The sequence below is a fragment of the Mustela putorius genome, unplaced genomic scaffold (assembly GCF_011764305.1).
Source record: "Mustela putorius furo isolate JIRA1106 unplaced genomic scaffold, ASM1176430v1.1 tig00000056_pilon_pilon_pilon, whole genome shotgun sequence".
Lineage (NCBI taxonomy): Eukaryota > Metazoa > Chordata > Mammalia > Carnivora > Mustelidae > Mustela > Mustela putorius.
In genome coordinates, this window is record NW_025421263.1 from 4,412,316 (window position 1) to 4,431,614 (window position 19,299).

General features: G+C 41.5%; 1 protein-coding gene and 1 long non-coding RNA gene across 4 annotated transcripts; one reads left to right on the plus strand and one right to left on the minus strand.

Moving 5' to 3' along the window:
• Window positions 1–1,125: 1,125 nt before the first annotated feature.
• On the minus strand, window positions 1,126–6,670 carry LOC101686436. Its single transcript, XR_006607857.1, has 4 exons — window positions 6,588–6,670; window positions 5,952–6,079; window positions 1,959–1,991; window positions 1,126–1,431 (listed from the first exon to the last, which is right to left on the minus strand). It is a non-coding gene; the product is annotated as an uncharacterized LOC101686436 (long non-coding RNA).
• Window positions 6,671–7,088: 418 nt separating this feature from the next.
• Window positions 7,089–18,851, plus strand: LRAT (lecithin retinol acyltransferase). Of its 3 annotated transcripts, none has more exons than XM_004772015.3 (4): window positions 7,089–7,175; window positions 12,186–13,566; window positions 13,853–14,393; window positions 18,207–18,851. In XM_004772015.3, exons 3-4 carry the CDS (start codon window positions 13,854–13,856, stop codon window positions 18,357–18,359), a joined length of 693 nt encoding a protein of 230 aa, XP_004772072.1. In that variant the 5' UTR covers window positions 7,089–7,175; window positions 12,186–13,566; window position 13,853; the 3' UTR covers window positions 18,360–18,851. The 3 variants fall into 3 exon arrangements, with proteins under 3 accessions (XP_004772072.1, XP_004772071.1, XP_012901070.1); XM_004772014.3 differs by having other exon boundaries at window positions 12,186–12,365; XM_013045616.2 differs by having other exon boundaries at window positions 12,186–14,393.
• Window positions 18,852–19,299: the final 448 nt, after the last annotated feature.

Consider the following 19,299-nt stretch of genomic DNA (forward strand, 5'->3'; position numbering starts at 1 on the left):
TTTTATTTATTTGACAGAGAAAGATCACAAGTAGGCAGAGAGGCAGGCAGAGAGAGGGGGAAGCAGGCTCCCTGCTGAGCAGAGAGCCTGATGTGTGTGGGGTTCGATCCCAGGACCCTGAGATCATGACCCAAGCCGAAAGCAGAGGCCTAACCCTCTGAGCCACCCAGGTGCCCCAGGAAACCACTTCCTTTAGCAGCCCTTTTGTGGCAAAAAATTTTATAGTTCATCTTTTCTTAATTCTATAGATATGGATTGTTAGAAATACATGTATTGAACTTTGTGTTGAACAGTTCTCTTGGTGGTGGAAGCACCACCTCACTGAGGAGCAATCCACAGGTGAGCTCCTAAACCCTGAATGACCTCCCTGTTGTGTCATTTCCATGTGTTGTTGACATAGCCCATATCAACAACATTCTATGAAATATAACATATGCACTAATACTACAGAATTTCCCCCTTCAGAATGAGGAAAAACCTAGGAGGGAAGGCTCTTTGGAGAATTTGATGCAAAACAGTTATCTTCATTATGAATGTTGCTTAGAAAACTTGCATCTCAAAATTGAAGAAAACAGTTCATATATGATTGCATCTTGAAGTAAAGAGTAGTTGGTATTCTGTGGACTAAGGAAAGCCATTATTTGAGGCAAATAAAATTTGTATATATTATCGTTGTCTAGAACCAACTGAAGCCATCCATGTATTATGGAACTGGGTTGAAGTATGCCAGCGTCATCCTAAGAAGGAAGTCAAATCAGTAACTAGTTCAGCCCAGTGTATATCACTTAGTCTTAAAATTTGCTTATTACTTTGAAACACTGCTATGTTTAGATCTTCTTAATGATCATTGATAACTAGTGGTAGCTACGTAATTTTTTTTTAAGATTTTATTTATTTATTTGACAGAGAGAGATCACAAGTAGGCAGAGAGACAGGCAGAGAGAGAGAGAGAGAGAGAGAGAGGAGGAAGCAGACTCCCTGCTGAGCAGAGAGCCCGATGCGGGACTCGATCCCAGGACCCTGAGATCATGACCTGAGCCAAAGGCAGCGGCTTAACCCACTGAGCCACCCAGGCGCCCCAGCTATGTAATTTTTAATAAAAGTGTTGTTACCAAATCTGTGTAGTGGGAGTTTCTTGTAAGTTCTCACGTATATATGCACAAGTCATCTTACCAGGACTCCAGTGTCAACCTCACTGAGCCCCATTCACTTTTGTCAATGACCTGGGGTTTGGCAGAATTGCAAAGAAGAACAGCTTCAAACAAGGTGGTTCTCAAGGTGTGAGGGCCACTTACCTGAAAATCACCTGGGGTGCTCGTTAGAATGAAGCTTCCGGCTCAGACCTGTTCAGTTGGAGGCTCTTGAAATGAGGCTCCAAGGAAGTGATGCTGAGGTATCTCACATGGGAAAAACATTCTCAGTAAAACTTGCCTGAAAGGAAATTTGTAACAGTAAGTGTACTTTATACTCTTTTACTTCTTTCATATTTCTTACCACATCGAATACTTAGTATCTCAAACATGAGAAACCATTGAAATGATTTTATTTGATCTAAATTTTAGGAGGCTAAGAGTACATAAATTATCCTAAAAGCAGCTTCTCTGTAGCTCCGCTCTTTTTCAGTCTATCACTTGAATTATCTGAGGCTCATAAAGCCATTCTTTTTTATTTTTTTATTTTTTTTTTATTTTCAGCATAACAGTATTCATTTTTTTCACCACACCCAGTGCTCCATGCAATCTGTGCCCTCTATAATACCCACCACCTGGTACCCCAACCTCCCACCCCCCCGCCACTTCAAACCCCTCAGATTGTTTCTCAGAGTCCATAGTCTCTCATGATTCACCTCCCCTTCCAATTTACCCCAACTCCCTTCTCCTCTCTAACACCCCAAGCCATTCTTAAGCTTCCGTTATCAGTTAAAGGAAAGAAGTGGAAAGTTGCTAAAAACAACTCACCTGTTCAGCTGTGCTTTAGTCTAAGCCAGTAACCTATGGGATGAGGATAAGCAGAAGGAAAATATATCTGAAATTAAACTCATTTTCTTTCTTCCATAAACCCGTTCTTATTCTTCCCTTCCTTCTCTTACTGTTGGTCCAATTGCTCCAGTAAGGAACTTGAGAGTCATGCCTGGGCCCACTGTACTCCTCTTACCACTCCTACCACCCCCAATACAACCAGGTTACCAGTCTTGGCAGTTTGTCTCCAGTAATATCTTTCATCTTTTTAACATGCCCTTCCATCTCATGCCCCTCCCCACATCTTACTCTCTCTTCCCTGGACCACGACATGGCCATCCAACTGGTCTCTGCCTCCAGTTTCTCTCCCTTCTCCCTTCAATCCATTCTGCATCCTGCCTTCAGAATTACCTTGGAGCAAATCACTCCTGTTCTTGTAAGCCTGCACTGGTTCTCTGCTGCCTCTGCAGTGAAGCCTGAAGTCCCAGCAAGGCATGGGAGGCCTTTGCAACCTGGACCCCACAAAGTGCCAGTGGAAGTTCTAACCTCTCTGAGAGAAGCGTACACCTTATATTCTAGTAGAACTAGCAAATTATACCAAAGGCTTTTTAAAAAATCTTGCCTTTATTCATGCTATGCCTTTGCCTGGCCTCTTGGCACCAACCAGGTTCACCTGTGTACCTGGCAAACTCTCATTGGGGTCTTGACTCCTTGTGGTACAACTTAGGTGCTTCTCCTTCTCTCACTGTTCTTGCCCCAATTAAAAACGATCGTTCTGGGGTGCCTTCATGGTTCAGTGGGTTAAGACCTCTGCCTTGGGCTCGGGTCATGGTCCCGGGGTCCTGGGATCGAGTCCCATGTCAGGCTTTCTGTTCAGCGGGGAGCCTGCTTCCCCCTCTCTCTCTGCCTTCTTGTGATCTCTCTCTGGTCAAGTGAATAAATAGAATCTTTAAAAAATAAATAAATAAACAAATAAATAAATAAATAAAAATGATCGCTCTCTTGGAAGTGTCCCAGCACCGTTAGTGCCTGTGACTGTTCAGTGCGCTACACTGAACTATGTAAGTTTTATTCAGGTCTTTCTGTTCCCTACCTAGTGGCTCTGTGTTTCATTAGGAAGGGGACTAAATCTCATTTATTGTGGTATTTCTGGGTGCCCATACAGAACTTGAGACTCACCTGGAGAACAACATCATTTGTTGAAGTGGATTAGAGATTAGAATTCTCCCATCCCCATTTCTAGAATTTTCTACTACCCTATGGATCTTTGCTGCCTCTTGCAAATTTTCCTGCATGCTATGGGCAATCAATAGATTGTTGAATGTGTTCCAGAAAGAAAACTCATTTCTTGAGTTCTTACTAGGTCTTAAAGGAACATATACATATTAATTTTTTAATCCTTACAACAACCTTATGAAGTATCCATCATTTTTATTAGCATTCTCATTTGAAAGTGGAGATAACTCAGACCAGAGGAGTTAAACCACTTGCCCAAGGTCACATAGCTATAAATAAAAGAGCCAGGATTTAAACCCAGGCAGCCTGGCTACAGAGTAGACATGCTTAAACATTCATCGCATTTTCATTCTCATTACATGAGAACTATGGACAGTCCACAAATTTGCCTAGCCCTTTCTTTTGACCCATTGGTCTGATCCAGGCCCCCTGGGGTTCTTAATTATTTGGGAGAAACAAATATAGGCTTTTTCAGAAATAGGCAAATATTATAAGTATGTACATTTCATCTAATCCATTTGGCTATAAAAGCATGGAAACATTTTATTGATATGTACAATTTTTGGATATATAATCTGTAATTTAAAATTAGTCAAATATAAATTATGTTAATATTTCATTATTTTATGACATTTTCAATTTTATAAATTTGACATTTGGCTAATGAAAAAATACCAAAATGTATTACTTACATCTTTCTCAAAAAGGTATGGATGGAATTTTAGGGTCAAAAGGACTTTGAGGTTCACTCAGAAAGATGACTCTATATCCAACATAATACAATTTTTAAAAAGCGAAAATAAACTTTGGGGACTTCATCAAAATCAAAAGCTTCTGCACAGCAAAGGAAACAGTCAAAAAAACAAAGAGGCAACACACGGAATGGGAGAAGATATTTGCAAATGACAGCACAGACAAAAGGCTGATATCCAGGATCTATAATGAACTCCCCAAACTCAACACACACAAAACAGGCAATCATATCAAAAAATGGGCAGAAGATATGAACAGACACTTCTCCAATGAAGACATACAAATGGCTATCAGACACATGAAAAAATGTTCATCATCACTAGCCCTCAGGGAGATTCAAATTAAAACCACAATGAGATATCACCTTACACCAGTTAGAATGGCCAAAATTAGCAAGACAGGAAACAACACGTGTTGGAGGGGATGTGGAGAAAGGGGAACACTCTTCTACTGTTGGTGGGAATGCAAGTTGGTGCAGCCTCTTTGGAGAACAGTGTGGAGATTCCTCAAGAGATTAAAAATAGAACTTTCCTATGACCCTGCAATTGCACTACTGGGTATTTACCACAAATATACAGATGTCATGAAAAGAAGGGCCATCTGTACCCCAATGTTTATAGCAGCAATGGCCATGGTCGCCAAACTGTGGAAAGAACCAAGACGCCCTTCAACGGACCAATGGATAAGGAAAATGTGGTCCATATACACTATGGAGTATTACGCCTCCATCAGAAAGGATGAATACCCAACTTTTGTAGCAACATGGGCTGAGTGAAATAAGTCAAGCAGAGAGAGTCAATTATCATATGGTTTCCCTTACTTGTGGAGCATAACAAATAGCATGGAGGACATGGGGAGTTAGAGAGGAGAAGGGAGTTGGGGGAAATTGGAAGGGAAGGTGAATCATGAGAAAAACAATCTGAGGGATTTGAAGTGGCAGGGGGGGGGTGGGAGGTTGGGTTACCAGGTGGTGGGTATTATAGAGGGCACGGATTGCATGGAGCACTGGGTGTGGTGAAAAAATAATGAATACTGTTATGCTGAAAATAAATTTTAAAAAAATTTTAAAAAAGGAAAAAAAAACAGGAATAATCTTGAAATATTAACCAATAAGATTTAAGGTTTCTCAGCTAATTCAAATAAATGTAACTTCATAATAAAATTGTAAGTTTTAGATAAAATTAAGTGGGAGTTCTATTTAATGCCCACTGTGAACTTAGAACACATACGAATACTTAGTTTAAATCAAGAATGATGCATTTCTAGATAATATTGTTAAAATGAGGTTGTTTGAAGTCACGTTTTTGGTCAATAATCTTGGCAATACACTTTACTTTTACAATATCAATAATTACTCTTTCTTATTTATTCTTCCTGAGTTTGGCATCCTGAGAAAAGAAAAAAATTGATAGCTATTCTACATTGAAAGATTAAATAAGTAGAGAAAAATCTTGAAGAGTTCTTCTATTTAATCTATAAAGTAAAATACTGGATAAATAATAATTATAATTACTATTATTATTTTTTTTTTTGAAGTAGACTCCAACTCACAACCTTGAGATCAAGACCTGAGCTGAGATCAAGAGCCAACCAGACCTCCCAAACATCTGGTTAAATTATAATTGTCATTTTTTCTTTTGAAAGACAAAACCCAGAAATTGTTATTTGAAAAACAAATGGTACAGTCATAAAAGACATACAGTAGTCCCCCTTATCTCCTGGAGATAGTTTCAAGACGCCCAGTAGATGCCTGAAACCATAGATACTGCCAAACCCTCTATATATTACATTTTTGTCCTATACATACATAACTATGATAAAGTTTAATTTATAAAATTAAGTGCAGTATGAGATTAACAATGACTAATGATAAAACAATTACAATAATAAACTGTAACAAAAGTTATGTGAATGTGTTTTCTCTCAAAATATTGTACTGTACAATATTGTATCCACCCTTCTTCTTCCTCCTCTTATGATGATGTGCGAGAATAAAAAGCCTACCTGAGGAGATGCAGTGAGGTAGAAGACACAGACATCGTGACGTAGTGTTAGTCTACTAATAACCTTCTGAGCGAGCGTATGTCAGGAGGAGGATCATCTGCTTCCAGACTGTGATTAACAGTGAATAACTGAAACCAAATGAAGCAAAACTCAGATGCGCGGTGGGTGCTGTATGAGAAAATCTGGGTCCTCTCATCAAAAGTAAAAACAAGGGCTGAAAGAGCCATCCTTTGAGGAAACAGAGTTTAGATTGTCATCTTATATTTGACTTGGCAGTGAGGCATGCAGGATGACTATTTCTAACTATTGCTAGATTGAATTCTAGAAAGTTCAGAACACGAAGTCAATGAGAATCATCAGCAGGGAAGGTACTGGATGCTGTCACCACTTTTGTACATGAGTTGACAGGACATGAGTTGAACCAATTTACTTAGAATCACAAAGTAGGTTGTGACAATGTTTTGGGTGGTATTGGACTGAATGTAGGAAATTTACTAGTGATGTCAAGGATGTTGAAGTTTGGCTAAATCTTTGAGCTTGGCATCAACATCATTCTATAATGGGTGCCCGATTGGTATAGCCTGCTGACTGACATGGCATCCTGAGGTTCACAGTGTGGCTGGTTTGGTTACTTACCAAATCATCTCACAGGCCACTCCCATGCCAACTGCAGGCCTCCATTCCCAGGTTCCAGATGCATTTAAGATTCTGATTTTCTGGATGCCATCTGATCCATAAAGGTCAGAGCCAATGGGGATGATGCCCTTCAAGGATACCACTGAAAAATATCAGGAACCCTCCCTTCAAGATTAGCACCTTCCAGAATTAAATAATAGAGATTAAAAGAAAAACAGGAAAAGAGAAAGTGTAAAAATGTAAGTGTTAGAACATGAAATAGTTATGACCAAAGGGCAAATATCCTGGTTTATTCTTTTTGAAAGTAAAACTAATTGAACATTAAAATTACAGTGATTTCTGATTTAAATTCTATTGGATGAAAACAATTACACAGGTTTTTAATTCATCTTTAAAGAAAGAGCTACTGAATTTATTTTCTGTGTTAATTCTGTGTGATCCAAGTTCAATTCCACTCATTTGCTTTTTTTCTTTTTTTAAAGTGATCTCTGCATCCAACATGGGGCTTAAACTCAGAACCCAGAGATTAAGAGTCACACGCTCTACTGACAGAGCCAGCCAGGCACCCTCCACTCATGTGCTTTCCAGGTAAAGAATGGGTATAAATAAAATGCAAGTAATCCAACTTAATGGGAAGTCACTGTAGAGGGCAACCAGGATAAAAATCAGTGAACTTAATTCAAACATGAAGGTTTTTGCCTATAGAGAACACAAATAGCCTGGTTCTTAAAGAGAGAGCTGTCCATTTGGACGTCTTCCAGTTAAGAAGTTTGTGACAATTTCAAAATCAAGTTTCCCTTTTTAATAGTTGTTTGAGCTGTTTAGGTATGAGTCAGCTTTAGCTGAACCACACTGAATTTTATTTTAGTGTGAGCTAAGAGTCCAATTACAAAAATACCAGAAGGATATACTTCCTTCCTTCCAAATGCAGTTTAGAAATCAAAGAGGTATCATTCTTTTCAAGAACATACCAATTATATATATGGCTACAAAATACTGGTGAAGCAGTGTATAGTTTCTATACAATGAAACATACATAATCAAAGGAACCCGTGATTATCAGCACCAACTGCTACCAAACTTTTGCCCTGTCTCTCCTGCCCTTTTTATGGAATGACTACTTCACTGGAGTGATTTCTCTCACTTTTTTTTTTTTTTTAATTCAATGAGGCATTGCATTGTTTAAAGCAGTTATTGTGAATCCTATTTAGATTTTCTAAGTACTGGACAGTGATTTATCTTCATTCTCTGGCAATTACTCCCTGTGAAAATTCACCAAGAACAATGATGAAGACTCTCTGAAGGGCCTGGGTCATTGGATTTTCCTAAGCCCCAGGACCATTCACACTTGGAGGGTTTAGAGAGCATCTCATTCTAACCTGGCTCAAGACACTTCACACATGAGGCCTTCTAGGCCCCAGAAGTCTCAGATCTCACACAGCATCAGATTGGAGCATCTAAAGCTAATCCTGATATTAAGGAAGTTTGGCCTTCAGTAACTTGTCACTATATCCTTAGAATGTCTATGCATTTACAAAGAATTTTTGAAATATAGTGAATAACATGGCATTTATCACTGTTCCCAGTCCTTAGCATTACTGGTGATCACCAATACTGTTCTCTTTGGGTGACAGCAACATCTCATTCCTCTGTATATTTTATATATGAATACAGTGGTGGTATATTTATTTGCCTTTCAAATATGCAACCAAAGACTGTTGCTACATTTGCTTTTGTTAACAAATCTGGGTCACCAAATGTTCATATTTACTATTTACATATACATGTTTACATTACATTACATATTACATATTTACATATTTACTATTGCCTTACCATGACAGGTTAAAATTGAAAGGAAGCAAGCGGAAGTTACTAAGAAGTCACATAGTTTGCCAGTTACCGTATTTTGAAATGAAATGCGTTTTACATGTCGTGGGGCATCTTGGAATTTTTAGTCATTCCTTGGTATTATGTCATTTGATCATTTCAAATATGGACCTCTGGGGGTTTTGCATGTCTCAAGAGTCATCTTCAAAGAAAAGACTGGCCTTTATCTCTGTTCTTATAAATTATAAACGGCTTTATTGGTGGTGAGCAGCTGGAGGAGCAGAGCTCTGTGGAAGCTTCCGAATCTCCCCAGTGTGATTCTCCCTAGGCCCACTGTCTACTGACTGTCCCTCTGTGGTTGCACTCAACTCCAGAACAGTTATGTGCCTACTTTCTGCTCACCCAGGAGGGGTCTCTGAGCAAAAGCAGATCTTTTGTAGACACTGCGTTCTTGGATAGCTGTGCTGTTACAGCGAAGAGGAAAAGCACCCCTGCCTTACTATGATTCTCTGAAGAATAATGCAAATCATATGATAGACAACATGTTATGTTATGAATGTTGGTATAGTGATACAGTGTTTAATCCTCCAAGCATCCCTTTGAAATATTATTTTAGAAAGATGACATTGAGGCTCAGAGACGACAAGTGACTTGTCTGAATTCATTTAGCTGTAAATGGCACTATAAGGCCTAAACTTGGGATTTTTGCCTCCTTCCTCCATGTCACAGCTGCCTCAACCTGGTATTCATTTATATGAAGATTACTTACTTGAGTCCTGATTCTTGATATTAAATACACATTCTTGGTTTTTTGATCAATCTTCTTATTTTATGGTTAGCAAAACAAAAAAACAAGTAAACAACAACAACAACAACAAAAAAACCCTAAATCCTCTCTGGCTGGAACTGAAGCCTTTAATCTTTCTAAAGACAATAGGCAGGTCTGAGGCCCTCATACTAAGGTGCTGGCCAACCAGGAAGGAAGCTGGGGGAAGGAAGTCTTCCTCCCAGGAGGTAATTGATTACTAACACTCTAGTTAGGTAGCACTGAGTGTGGAATCTCCATGAAAAGGAATCTGTCCGTGTCCCCCCCACCCCCACTTGCAGAGGAAAGTGCACAAAGCCTTTATTCTCCCTACTCCCTTAGAATTAACCAGTTAGGGCTTCCGTGTTCATGGGGCCAGACCTGAGCATTTGTAAGTAAAATCAAGGCAGAAGGATAGCTCAGAAGAAAAACAAATGGTAGGATTATCATTATTTGTGTGTCCCCAAATTTAATAATCTTAAAAATCTAACAACAACAAAATCACGCTAAAGAAGGGCAATAATTTTGATGCATGAAGTTTAGAAAACCAAATTCACCAGGCTTAGGGACCAGGGGAAAGAAGGTGTAAGAGGTGAGAAGTCTGGGATCAACTAGGTTCTGCTTCTGAGCCCATGCCCCTGAACAAAACCCTGAACACCTATGTCTAAGGACATGGAACTACATGGCCTCTCAAGTGCTAGGGCCTTCCTGGTGAGGGAAGACTATTAACCAGAATCTTCATCAGACCTTCCTCACCACTACAGGAAAACAACTGATGCTAAAAATTAAACCCCCATGGCACTAGAGAAGCAGGGAAATGAAGTCCAAATTAAAAAGGCATGGGATCTAAGTTTAGGGTTAGGTATTTCATTGAATTTCCAAGGCAAGCATAAGCACCAGCCGCACAGCAGGTACTTAATAAATGAATGGATGACAGGTGAACAAACTGATGGAAGGTCAGTCCTTCCCCAGTGGTGATGGACCTGGGGGCAAAGAAACCTGTAGATGAGTCCTGATCCATACCAACACAGTGAAGGAAGCAAAATTATAAGCCTTTCTTCCTGTGTAAAATGAAGATGATAATTCACAGGGTAATGAGGATGAAGTGAGAAAAAGCTCACTTCAGGGCCCAGCACATAGGAAGCACAGAATTTTGTGATCCTATTGTCTACTCTAAAGACTTCTCTGAGGAACAAGGAGGCTCCAGATGCTAGAAGTTTGCAGGCAGGAAATGTTAGCCTTCCACATTTCCACTGGACTCTGCACCTTGTCTCTGAGAGTGGGACCTCTTTCTCCTGGGACCCATGATGGGCTCCCAGGGACCCAAGGGTACCAAGATGAAGCTCACAAGTTAGGTGGGCTTTATGAGGCCCGATTTCAACCCCTTTTGCACAGAAACCCAGCACAGTCTTGGCCTGTACCGCTGGGAGAAACGGGCCCAGACTTGAGAACTACAGGTGGGGTTGTTCTCACTCTCTACTGGGAGGATAGGGAAGTGGTAACTGAGGCCAGAGTTCCTGAACCTTTCATTGAAGTCTGTGTGTTGACCTGGGAAGCCTCAGCTCTTTTAGAATTCCCAGGCCAGACCTGGTGACCCATTTGAATGCATTCAAGGCATTTGCACATGGAGACTTGTTGAAAGTAGCTGACTTTCATACAATCCGGAAAACAAGAGATTTTTCTAGCAACCCATGGGGATGCTCCTTGTTCTAAGTGAATGATTTCTGGTTTAAGGAAGGAGAAATTTTTTTTTAAAGGATTTATTTATTTATTTTAGAAAGACCGAGACAGTGCGGGGCTGGGGAGGGGCAGAGAAAGAGCCTTAAGCAGATCCCACACTGGGGTTGGATCTCAGGACCCAACAACCTCAGCAGAAACCAAGAGTCCCATGCCTAACAGACTGTGCCACTCAGGCACCCCCAAGGAGAAATTTCAAACATCAGATTTTTCGTGGGCCTTTCTTTCTAACAGCATTTTCCCTTCCCAGTTTAGCTAATATTGATGCAGTCTATTAGTGGGAGTGTGACTATTAGCATATAAACAAATTTTTGAAGTGTGCCTCTAAGGGAGCAATCAGGAACTGACTGCTCAGCCACAAAAAATAATATACAAGCCTAAGAACGTTGAGAGTTGCCTTTTGTAAAGTAGGGTTACCATGGGGAGGGCAAATCAGTTGAGCCCTCTAGAGCTCATTGGAGGACGCTGCATTTTTTCAGTTGAGAAGCTGCCCAATCTTCCCTAACCACTCCCCGCTTAAGAGGTCTCAGAAGACTTCAAAAACACGGCAAATGGAAATGTTCTGCAGCCTCCTTTGGGTTACCCAGGGCCGAATTTCCTCAGGCGGGGCAGGGGAAACGCAAATCAGCTTGGCACTGCGTATCTTTAACAAAACCCCTTGGGGATGAGGCTGTTGAAGGTCTCGAGGTGATTTCTCCCTAATATTTTTTGCTCTGAAAGAGTTCTCTGTAGTTCTCCGTACTTTTGTCTGCGCAAATTTCCCAGGTGGAGTCAGTCGTAGGCGTTAATAATCCGCATTAGTGACCACCAGAGACGGAAATCGCTAATTACTAAGTCCCCTTTGATCTCCCCCAGCCGTTTGGCTCCTGACACTGGAGGTTCCGGCATCTACGCTTTCTTAAAACTGTACCAGACTAGAGTGTTCAGACGTGCGATCTGCAGTTTAACGTGTGCGCCGAGATCCGGATCAGATTTTTAAGAATTTCCACAGACTCCCCAGATTTTAAAATCCAGCGGCTGAACTGGTGTGCGGCTGGAAGCTAACAAACGCCCACGCGCGCGGGTGTTTGATTAATTTTGGCAGCTGCGTACTTCTGCGCTTTAAATTTTGGGGGGCAGGCTGGGGAAATAAACGATTTAAACTTTCATTGCACTGCCTGTCTCCCCTTCTCCATCGTCTGCTTTCGATTCGGTTGTGGGAAATGGAGTTTTCTTCTCTTTGCTAGAACTCTAATGTGATTCGGGATCATTTGCAAAAATGAACAAAAAAGTCACCGGCAAACGGGACGACTGGGGCAGAACGCTGATGGCAGACCCGGGGTGGGAGAAAAGGCCGGACCTCCGAGGATAATTAGAGAAGACTGCCTCCTCCCCGCCTGGTCTCCATGGTCCCCTTCATCTTCCAGGTAAGATGAATGGCCCTTCATCCATCATCCACAGCCAGCCTCCTCCCCCAGGCGAGCGGAGAATCTGCTTTCAGAAAAAACCTATTAGCCGCGAATTGGGCAGCTTTGTGGAGCCAACCGAGGCTCTCTATTGTGGCCTTTGTCTGCGGAATTTAAGCATTTACATAATGCACTAGCACCGAACTCCGAGCAGGGTTGGGACTCCGGGTGCGGAGCCTGGCGCGGACTTCGCGTCTACAGCTCCCTCATCCGGCTGCTCCAGCGGACCACCTTACCGGTTGCGCCTGGGTCACGCTGCAGGCGCTCTGGCAAGGAAAGCAGTGCCGCATCCGTACTTTGCCCACTCCGGGCGGCTGCGCTTTGAAAGCGGCAAGGTCTTGTTGGGTGAAACCACACAGGGTCCATCTGACCCTGAGGTCGGAGGAATAAACTTGATATGAATCTGGCTTTCCAGGCGGTCGTTGGGGGCTTCGCCGTTTTTCTGTTGACCGTTGAGAGCCGCGCGCTCAACGGTCACTGGTGCGTCCGAGCACAGAGGCGCCTTGGGTTCCAATCGCCAGAGCGCGGGATCTGGACTCGCGGGTCTCTAGGCGACCCGCGCGCCAACTGAGAGCAAAAAGGATTCGGGCATATAAAAGGGAGGACGAAGACCCGCGGCGCGTGGGACTAGGTCTCCGGGGAATTTAGGAAGGATTCCGCATGCTTTGGAGAGGCGCACGCTTCGAAGAGGAAATGCAAACACTTTAGTAAGCCGAGGTCTCTGGGTATCCACCCCTTTAGAGGGAGGTGGTTCGGCTCAGAAATCTCGCCAGAGGGGACTCTTCCACCGAAAACTTTCTCGAAGTGCCCAGAATACGCCCAATCCAGACAGGTGCAGAAACTTTTGCCGTGCAGTGCCTCCGCCACTGCTCTAAACGACCGCTTAGAGGATGCAAGAGGTTGGGTCGCGAGTGCTAAGGGGGAACCTGCATCTGGAATCGGGTCTCCAGGAAGAACACCGCACCCGGGGGGCCGCCAGCCCCCTTCCAAAGAACCCGCGCGCCCCTCGCGGCGAGCTGCGCTGGTAGCCTGGGCCCAATCAGCGCTGTCGTAGGGTCTGTGACGGCGTTCGGCCCCGCCCCCTTGACTGGGATAAAAGGCTTCAGAGAAGGCTTCAGCCCAGAGCTCCGCGCGCGGCTCTGCGCCCCGGCACTGTCCCCAGGTGGGTTTCGTGGATTGTTGCTCTCAGCGCCGGTCCCACTGTCCCCGCGGTCTGCCGCGATCAGGTCCTCATTCTTCTCAGTCCTCAGGGCGGGGCGGCCAAGCCAGTCTCCAGGATTCTCTCCTTTTCTTTTCGCTCCCCCTTCAAGGCAGCTGCAGTCCTCCGCGCACTGGGCCGCTGGCCTGCAGGTGCGCAGCAGCGCAGCGCCCCAGGCTGGCGAGCTCACCTACCCCGGCCCGTGCGCGACCGGCTGCGGTCCCCCCACAACGCAGCCTTTCCCCTGCAGGATGAAGAACCCGATGCTGGAGGCGCTGTCCCAATTGCTGGAGAAGCTGCTCCTCATCTCCAACTTTAAGCTCTTCAGTTCGGGCACCCCGGCCGAAGACAAGGCGAGGAATAATTTCTATGAGATCAGCTCTTTCCGCCGCGGCGACGTGCTGGAAGTGCCCCGGACCCACCTAACCCACTACGGCATCTACCTGGGCGACAACCGTGTTGCCCACATGATGCCCGACATCCTGTTGGCCCTGACCAGCGACAAGGGGCTCACGCAGAAGGTGGTCTCCAATAAGCGTCTCATTCTGGGCGTCATTGGCAGAGTAGCCAGCATCCGCGTGGACACAGTGGAGGACTTCGCCTACGGAGCCGACATCCTGGTCAATCACCTGGACAAGTCCCTCAAGAAGAAGGCGCTGCTCAACGAAGAGGTGGCGCAAAGGGCCGAGAAGCTGCTGGGCATGACTCCCTACAGCCTACTTTGGAACAACTGTGAGCACTTCGTAACCTACTGCAGATTCGGCACCCCGATCAGCCCCCAGGCAGACAAGGTACACGTGTGACTCGCCCGTGGGTTCGGTGGGGACCCCTTTTCCATCTCTAACTTTTTTCTAGGCTCTGGGATCAGGGATTGAGTTCTAGAATGAGTAACGGTCTCTGGTGTTCCTGAAGGAGGCCAAGTAAATAAATAGCGTTGTCCCTTGCAAGGTAACCTCAAAATGCGCTGTTAAAAAGTGTGGAAATACGGTCCCGCTGGCAGCGATTCTAAATCTACGCAATTATTGTTGCAGAGGTCCTCAGGGTGTCCATCCAGCGTCGTCGAAATGACAAAAGGGCAGGTCAGAGATGGGGGGGGGGGTTGAGAAAAAATCTGTCGTTTTGTGCTTGCAAATTTTCCCAAGAATTGCAATCGAAGAAAGGCGTTCATCGTTTGTATTTTATCTATAACCCTGTGTACAAATTGTTGTGCCTTTAAAATTAAGGAAATATGCAGGTTTCTCCGTCTTTAAGCTGCACAGTGAATTCCCTTTGCTTAATATAAACTATCATAATTCCCAGTAGGAAGACCTCCCTGGTAGATCCCTTATTCTTGTGTCTGGCTTCAGAGAATTTATTTCCTTGGTATTCTGAATTCTTTTCCTTGAAAGCTTTAATCCCCATCTAGACTTCCTCATTGTTAGGCATCCTTCAACCCTTAGCTCCAAAGGTGGGATTGTTTATGGATTCCTCAAAGATCAAAACAATTGGTTTTCAAGAAGGTCCATTCAATGTTGTAATTTTAATGGGCACTTAAAAATAAAACCAGTATTAGCATTGACGATGATTAAATTACAAATCCAAAGGGGTGGAGGAGATGGATTTTTTATTTCCTTTTGAAACCTCTTAACTTAAAGATAGTTGACTTTCTAAGCCTGCAACTGCTTTTGCAATTAGATGCTTTCTCAGTCTTTGCTGTAGTTGTTAAAGAGTTTATTGTTAATGTTCACTCTTAAGTGAAACCTGGGCCATCACCTAATGAGCTTCACATTTTAGCCTTCATGTTTAGATACTTTGTGGACCAAAAGAATGAGTCCATGCAACTGATTTTGTATTGCTCCACATCTTGATGAATTTTTTGACCATATGGAGAAATCTTTCTTTCATCTGTGGCAGAACATACAAATTCTATGCTTTTTATACATTGGTCTATGAAACTCCTGATAGATTATTTATAGAGCTACACCAGACTCAAGCTAGGAATTCTTTTCTAAGTAAAATAAAAATATAGTTAGAGCAGTGTGCAATGATTTAAGAATCACAGCCCCAGACCAGGCCTGATTAGAAATGAACTTCACTACATTTGCAAACAGTGGCTCCAAAAGTGTACAAAAGGAAACACGCCAGATTTACTTAGGAACCAAGCAAATTATTTCTCTAAGGAAAAACAGTATTTCTATCCAGTAATTAGGAGTTACCCTTTCATGGAACACATATAGCACTGTATTCTATATTTTGACCAAAAAAAAAAAGTGCTTTTTTTGAGGTAGTAAAATATTTAGTGTGCATAAATAACTAGCTGGAGTCGTTTTTCATCTTTGGAAACTTTGTAAGGTTTTACAGAAGTAAAGAAGTGTTTTAATTGCTGTTGCTGCATAGCACCTCTTGTGAAACGGAGTTTTTGTCTCCACTTTGAATGGTGTAACAAACAATTTGGCCAGAGTAGATTTCCTGGGGAAAAAAAAAAAAAAACCCATCCCAAATTTTCCAATTCTAAGAACTGTTTTTTTGAACATGCCTTGAGAGAAGTAGGTCATTAATACTGAAGGAGGACTGGTTTCTTCTTTTCAGAGATGTAAGGGATTACTTGATGCAGGGTCTGATTGCTGGGTTCTCCATCTATGTAGACAACTGTAAGCATAACACTGAGAGTTGTAAGTTGTCTCTTAGTTAAGTGTGAGTTTATAACACTCTGAAGAGCACTTTCCCTCATGAAAGCACTGCAACTAATTGGAAAATAAATTGGAAGAAAACATTTTGCTTTTTTGTAGCATGAAGCTCTTTAAACAAGTGTAGAAATCATAAAATTAAGGGAGTTTTATATTACTATTAACAATTTCAGTATTTTGGAAACTATAAAGCCCTTTAGTAACTATTGCTATGCTTTATGCTTTTTCAACTCTTCTTCTTCTTCTTCTTCTTCTTCTTCTTCTTCTTCTTCTTCTTCTTCTTCTTCTTCTTCTTCTTTTTAATTGCTGGTCATGCTTTTCATTGTTAAAAAATTAACGCAAATACCCCTTTTAATTTTGGGGGTCTCAGTGCTCAGAAAGTGCCCCTACAGGCTTCTTCACACCTTCCAGCAATGCAGGACATTTCCTCCTGTTGAGCAACACTAGACTAGAGATGCATTCTGAGCTAATGGCCAAGTGAACAAGAACAGGACATAGAAATAAGACACTCCTTGGGAAAAATCTGCTTTTGGGGAAAGGAGTCCACAATGATTCCCTGTTTTCCTTAATTAACAATTACTGGGGAAAAAGACAAAAGGACATAACTGTATGGGGACAGCTTACTCATTTACCTAAATGCATATCTTCCCATTATTTGCCAAGCACTTTTCCCATTGTCCTGAAAACTTCATTTAGTTTGATCCTCACCACTTTAAGATTGTATATTTGGGGTCAGTGTTTTTGTTCAGCAGAAAGAGACAAATCATCTGTTTGACATGTAAGAAAAACAGCATCTGGATAACTAACAGGAAGTTTCGTATTTGTATTTGTATAAAAGTATGGATAGAGGCAACCTTACAGTCAAGGTAGCGCATTAAAATATATTGGGCTTGTATAGTCTGTCCATTAAGAACTTAGAAACCTAGCTGTCCAGGACTGTATAGGACACCCTCAAAACATATACAATGTCATGTCTAGAAAAGGAGCTTAAAACTAGTATGAGTAGTGAAAGTCACACATAAAATCAGTTCATTGATAAATTTTGCCCAGACAGTGATGAGGTAGAGATAATTGTCAACAGATGTAGCAGTAATAATAATCACCATAATGCCTTACATTTATGCAGCATGTAGAAGAATACAGAGTACTTTTGCATTAAAGATCTCATTTGATCCTCACAACAACCTCCTTATTCCCATGGAGGAGAAGAGGGTAGTCTGGACAAGTTAAATGATTTACATGAGATTTACTGGAGCTAACAAGAGTTGAGCCAGGACTCAAACATAAGCCATCATTTCTGAGTGCATTAAATTTTTAAAGAAAAACAATTTCACATATTAGAAGAATGGTTTCCTCAGAGGCATTTATTTATCTCCAGCAGCCAATTTTATGTCACATAATTGATTGAATTTAATTTACTCAGGGAATGGGATATGACCAAAAAAATTAGACTTTCTATGCCTTTAGATTTTGAGATTTATGAAGAACATTTTCACTGGTATCATCAAATTTTCAAATGTGAGTTGTAGGAATTGAATTCACCAATAATAATAAGCTAAATTTTATCACTCAAGATTAGAGATTCCTATGCTTATGTAGTTTTAGAATATGTTATTGTTATTGAAAGGCAATTTAAAATTTTAATCTTTAATCCCAAATAACTTTTATATGGTTACTGTAGTTTTCTATAAAAATTCTGTATTTAGAAATTGTCATTATGAACCTCGTTGCCTGAAGCATCATTTCAGTCACTTATGGGATGTGGAACCAAGAAACTGAACTACTCACATCTTAAATACTTTCCAAAGTCATTAAGAGCAATTCTAGTTTTTCTGTTAGACAGAAAAATAGGTGAGAAAATTATGCTTTACTATTTGGTATAGGTGATTCTTCTTAGGTTCAGCCCCTTTTCTAATATTCTTAAATTTTATTTTCTAGTTCTGTGAGAATGTGAAGATAATTATCCGTGATCAGAGAAGTGTTCTCGCTTCGGCAGTCTTGGGATTGGCATCTATATTCTGTCTGGGCTTGGCGTCGTATACTACCCTTCCTGCAATTTTTATCCCATTCTTCTTATGGATGGCTGGCTAACTTCATATCCCCGTGTCAGTGTGTGTATTCTGTGTGTAAATATGTTTATATTTATAGAGCACAAGTCAGTATATGCATCGTCTAGAAAAATGTGACCTGTAACACTGTGTTCTGGATAAAAATGTGACTAAGAATCATGCAAAGTGCTTACTGTGTAAGCCCAAGAACAAAGGCTTTCTCAATCTTCAGGCAGTTCCATTTTAAAGCCCTGTGCAGATCTTGGAAACATGGCAACTTGTGATAGAAGTCATCCTTCCAAGGGAACCAGCCAGTAAGATGATGGCCACAGGAGATTATTTTTTCTCCTGTAATCATGGTTCTCCATTAGGCCTGAATTTGAAGATTAGAAGACTTACTGAATGAGCCCACTAACTTCATTGTAAATTTATTCTGTTTCATCGAAAACCTTACATTAAACTAAAAGAATTTCCCTTGTTCAGATGAAAACATGTTTGGTGATGGTAAAAAAAAAAAACAAAAAACAAAAAAACATAATCTTTTTTTTCATGTATTATATATAATTCCCAATAAGTCAAAAGTATTTTTATTACTTGAAACCATGTTGTAAAGTTGGAGTTTAATGATAAAGTAACTTACTAGAACTATAGAAACCTATGTTTTCCTGCAGAAATAAGCTAGTATAGCATCAGTTGAACAATTTGATTTGGATTTACTTACCCAGAAACTTGACATTTGTTATTTTTTTTTCCCTTTATGTGTCACTGTGGTGATATTAAACCACTCTGAGAGGTAAAAAGATACAGGATTGAAGTAATTTGGATACTTAGAGAGTGTATGTGCCAATTAAATATGCAAATGTACACATTTACACAGACTGATGAGAGACAAACATTCTTGATTGCTTTATAATACAGTGTGGTTGCCAGAGAGCATTTGTAGAAGTGATGTAAAAACAAGTTTAGTCTGTTTTCTTAGACCT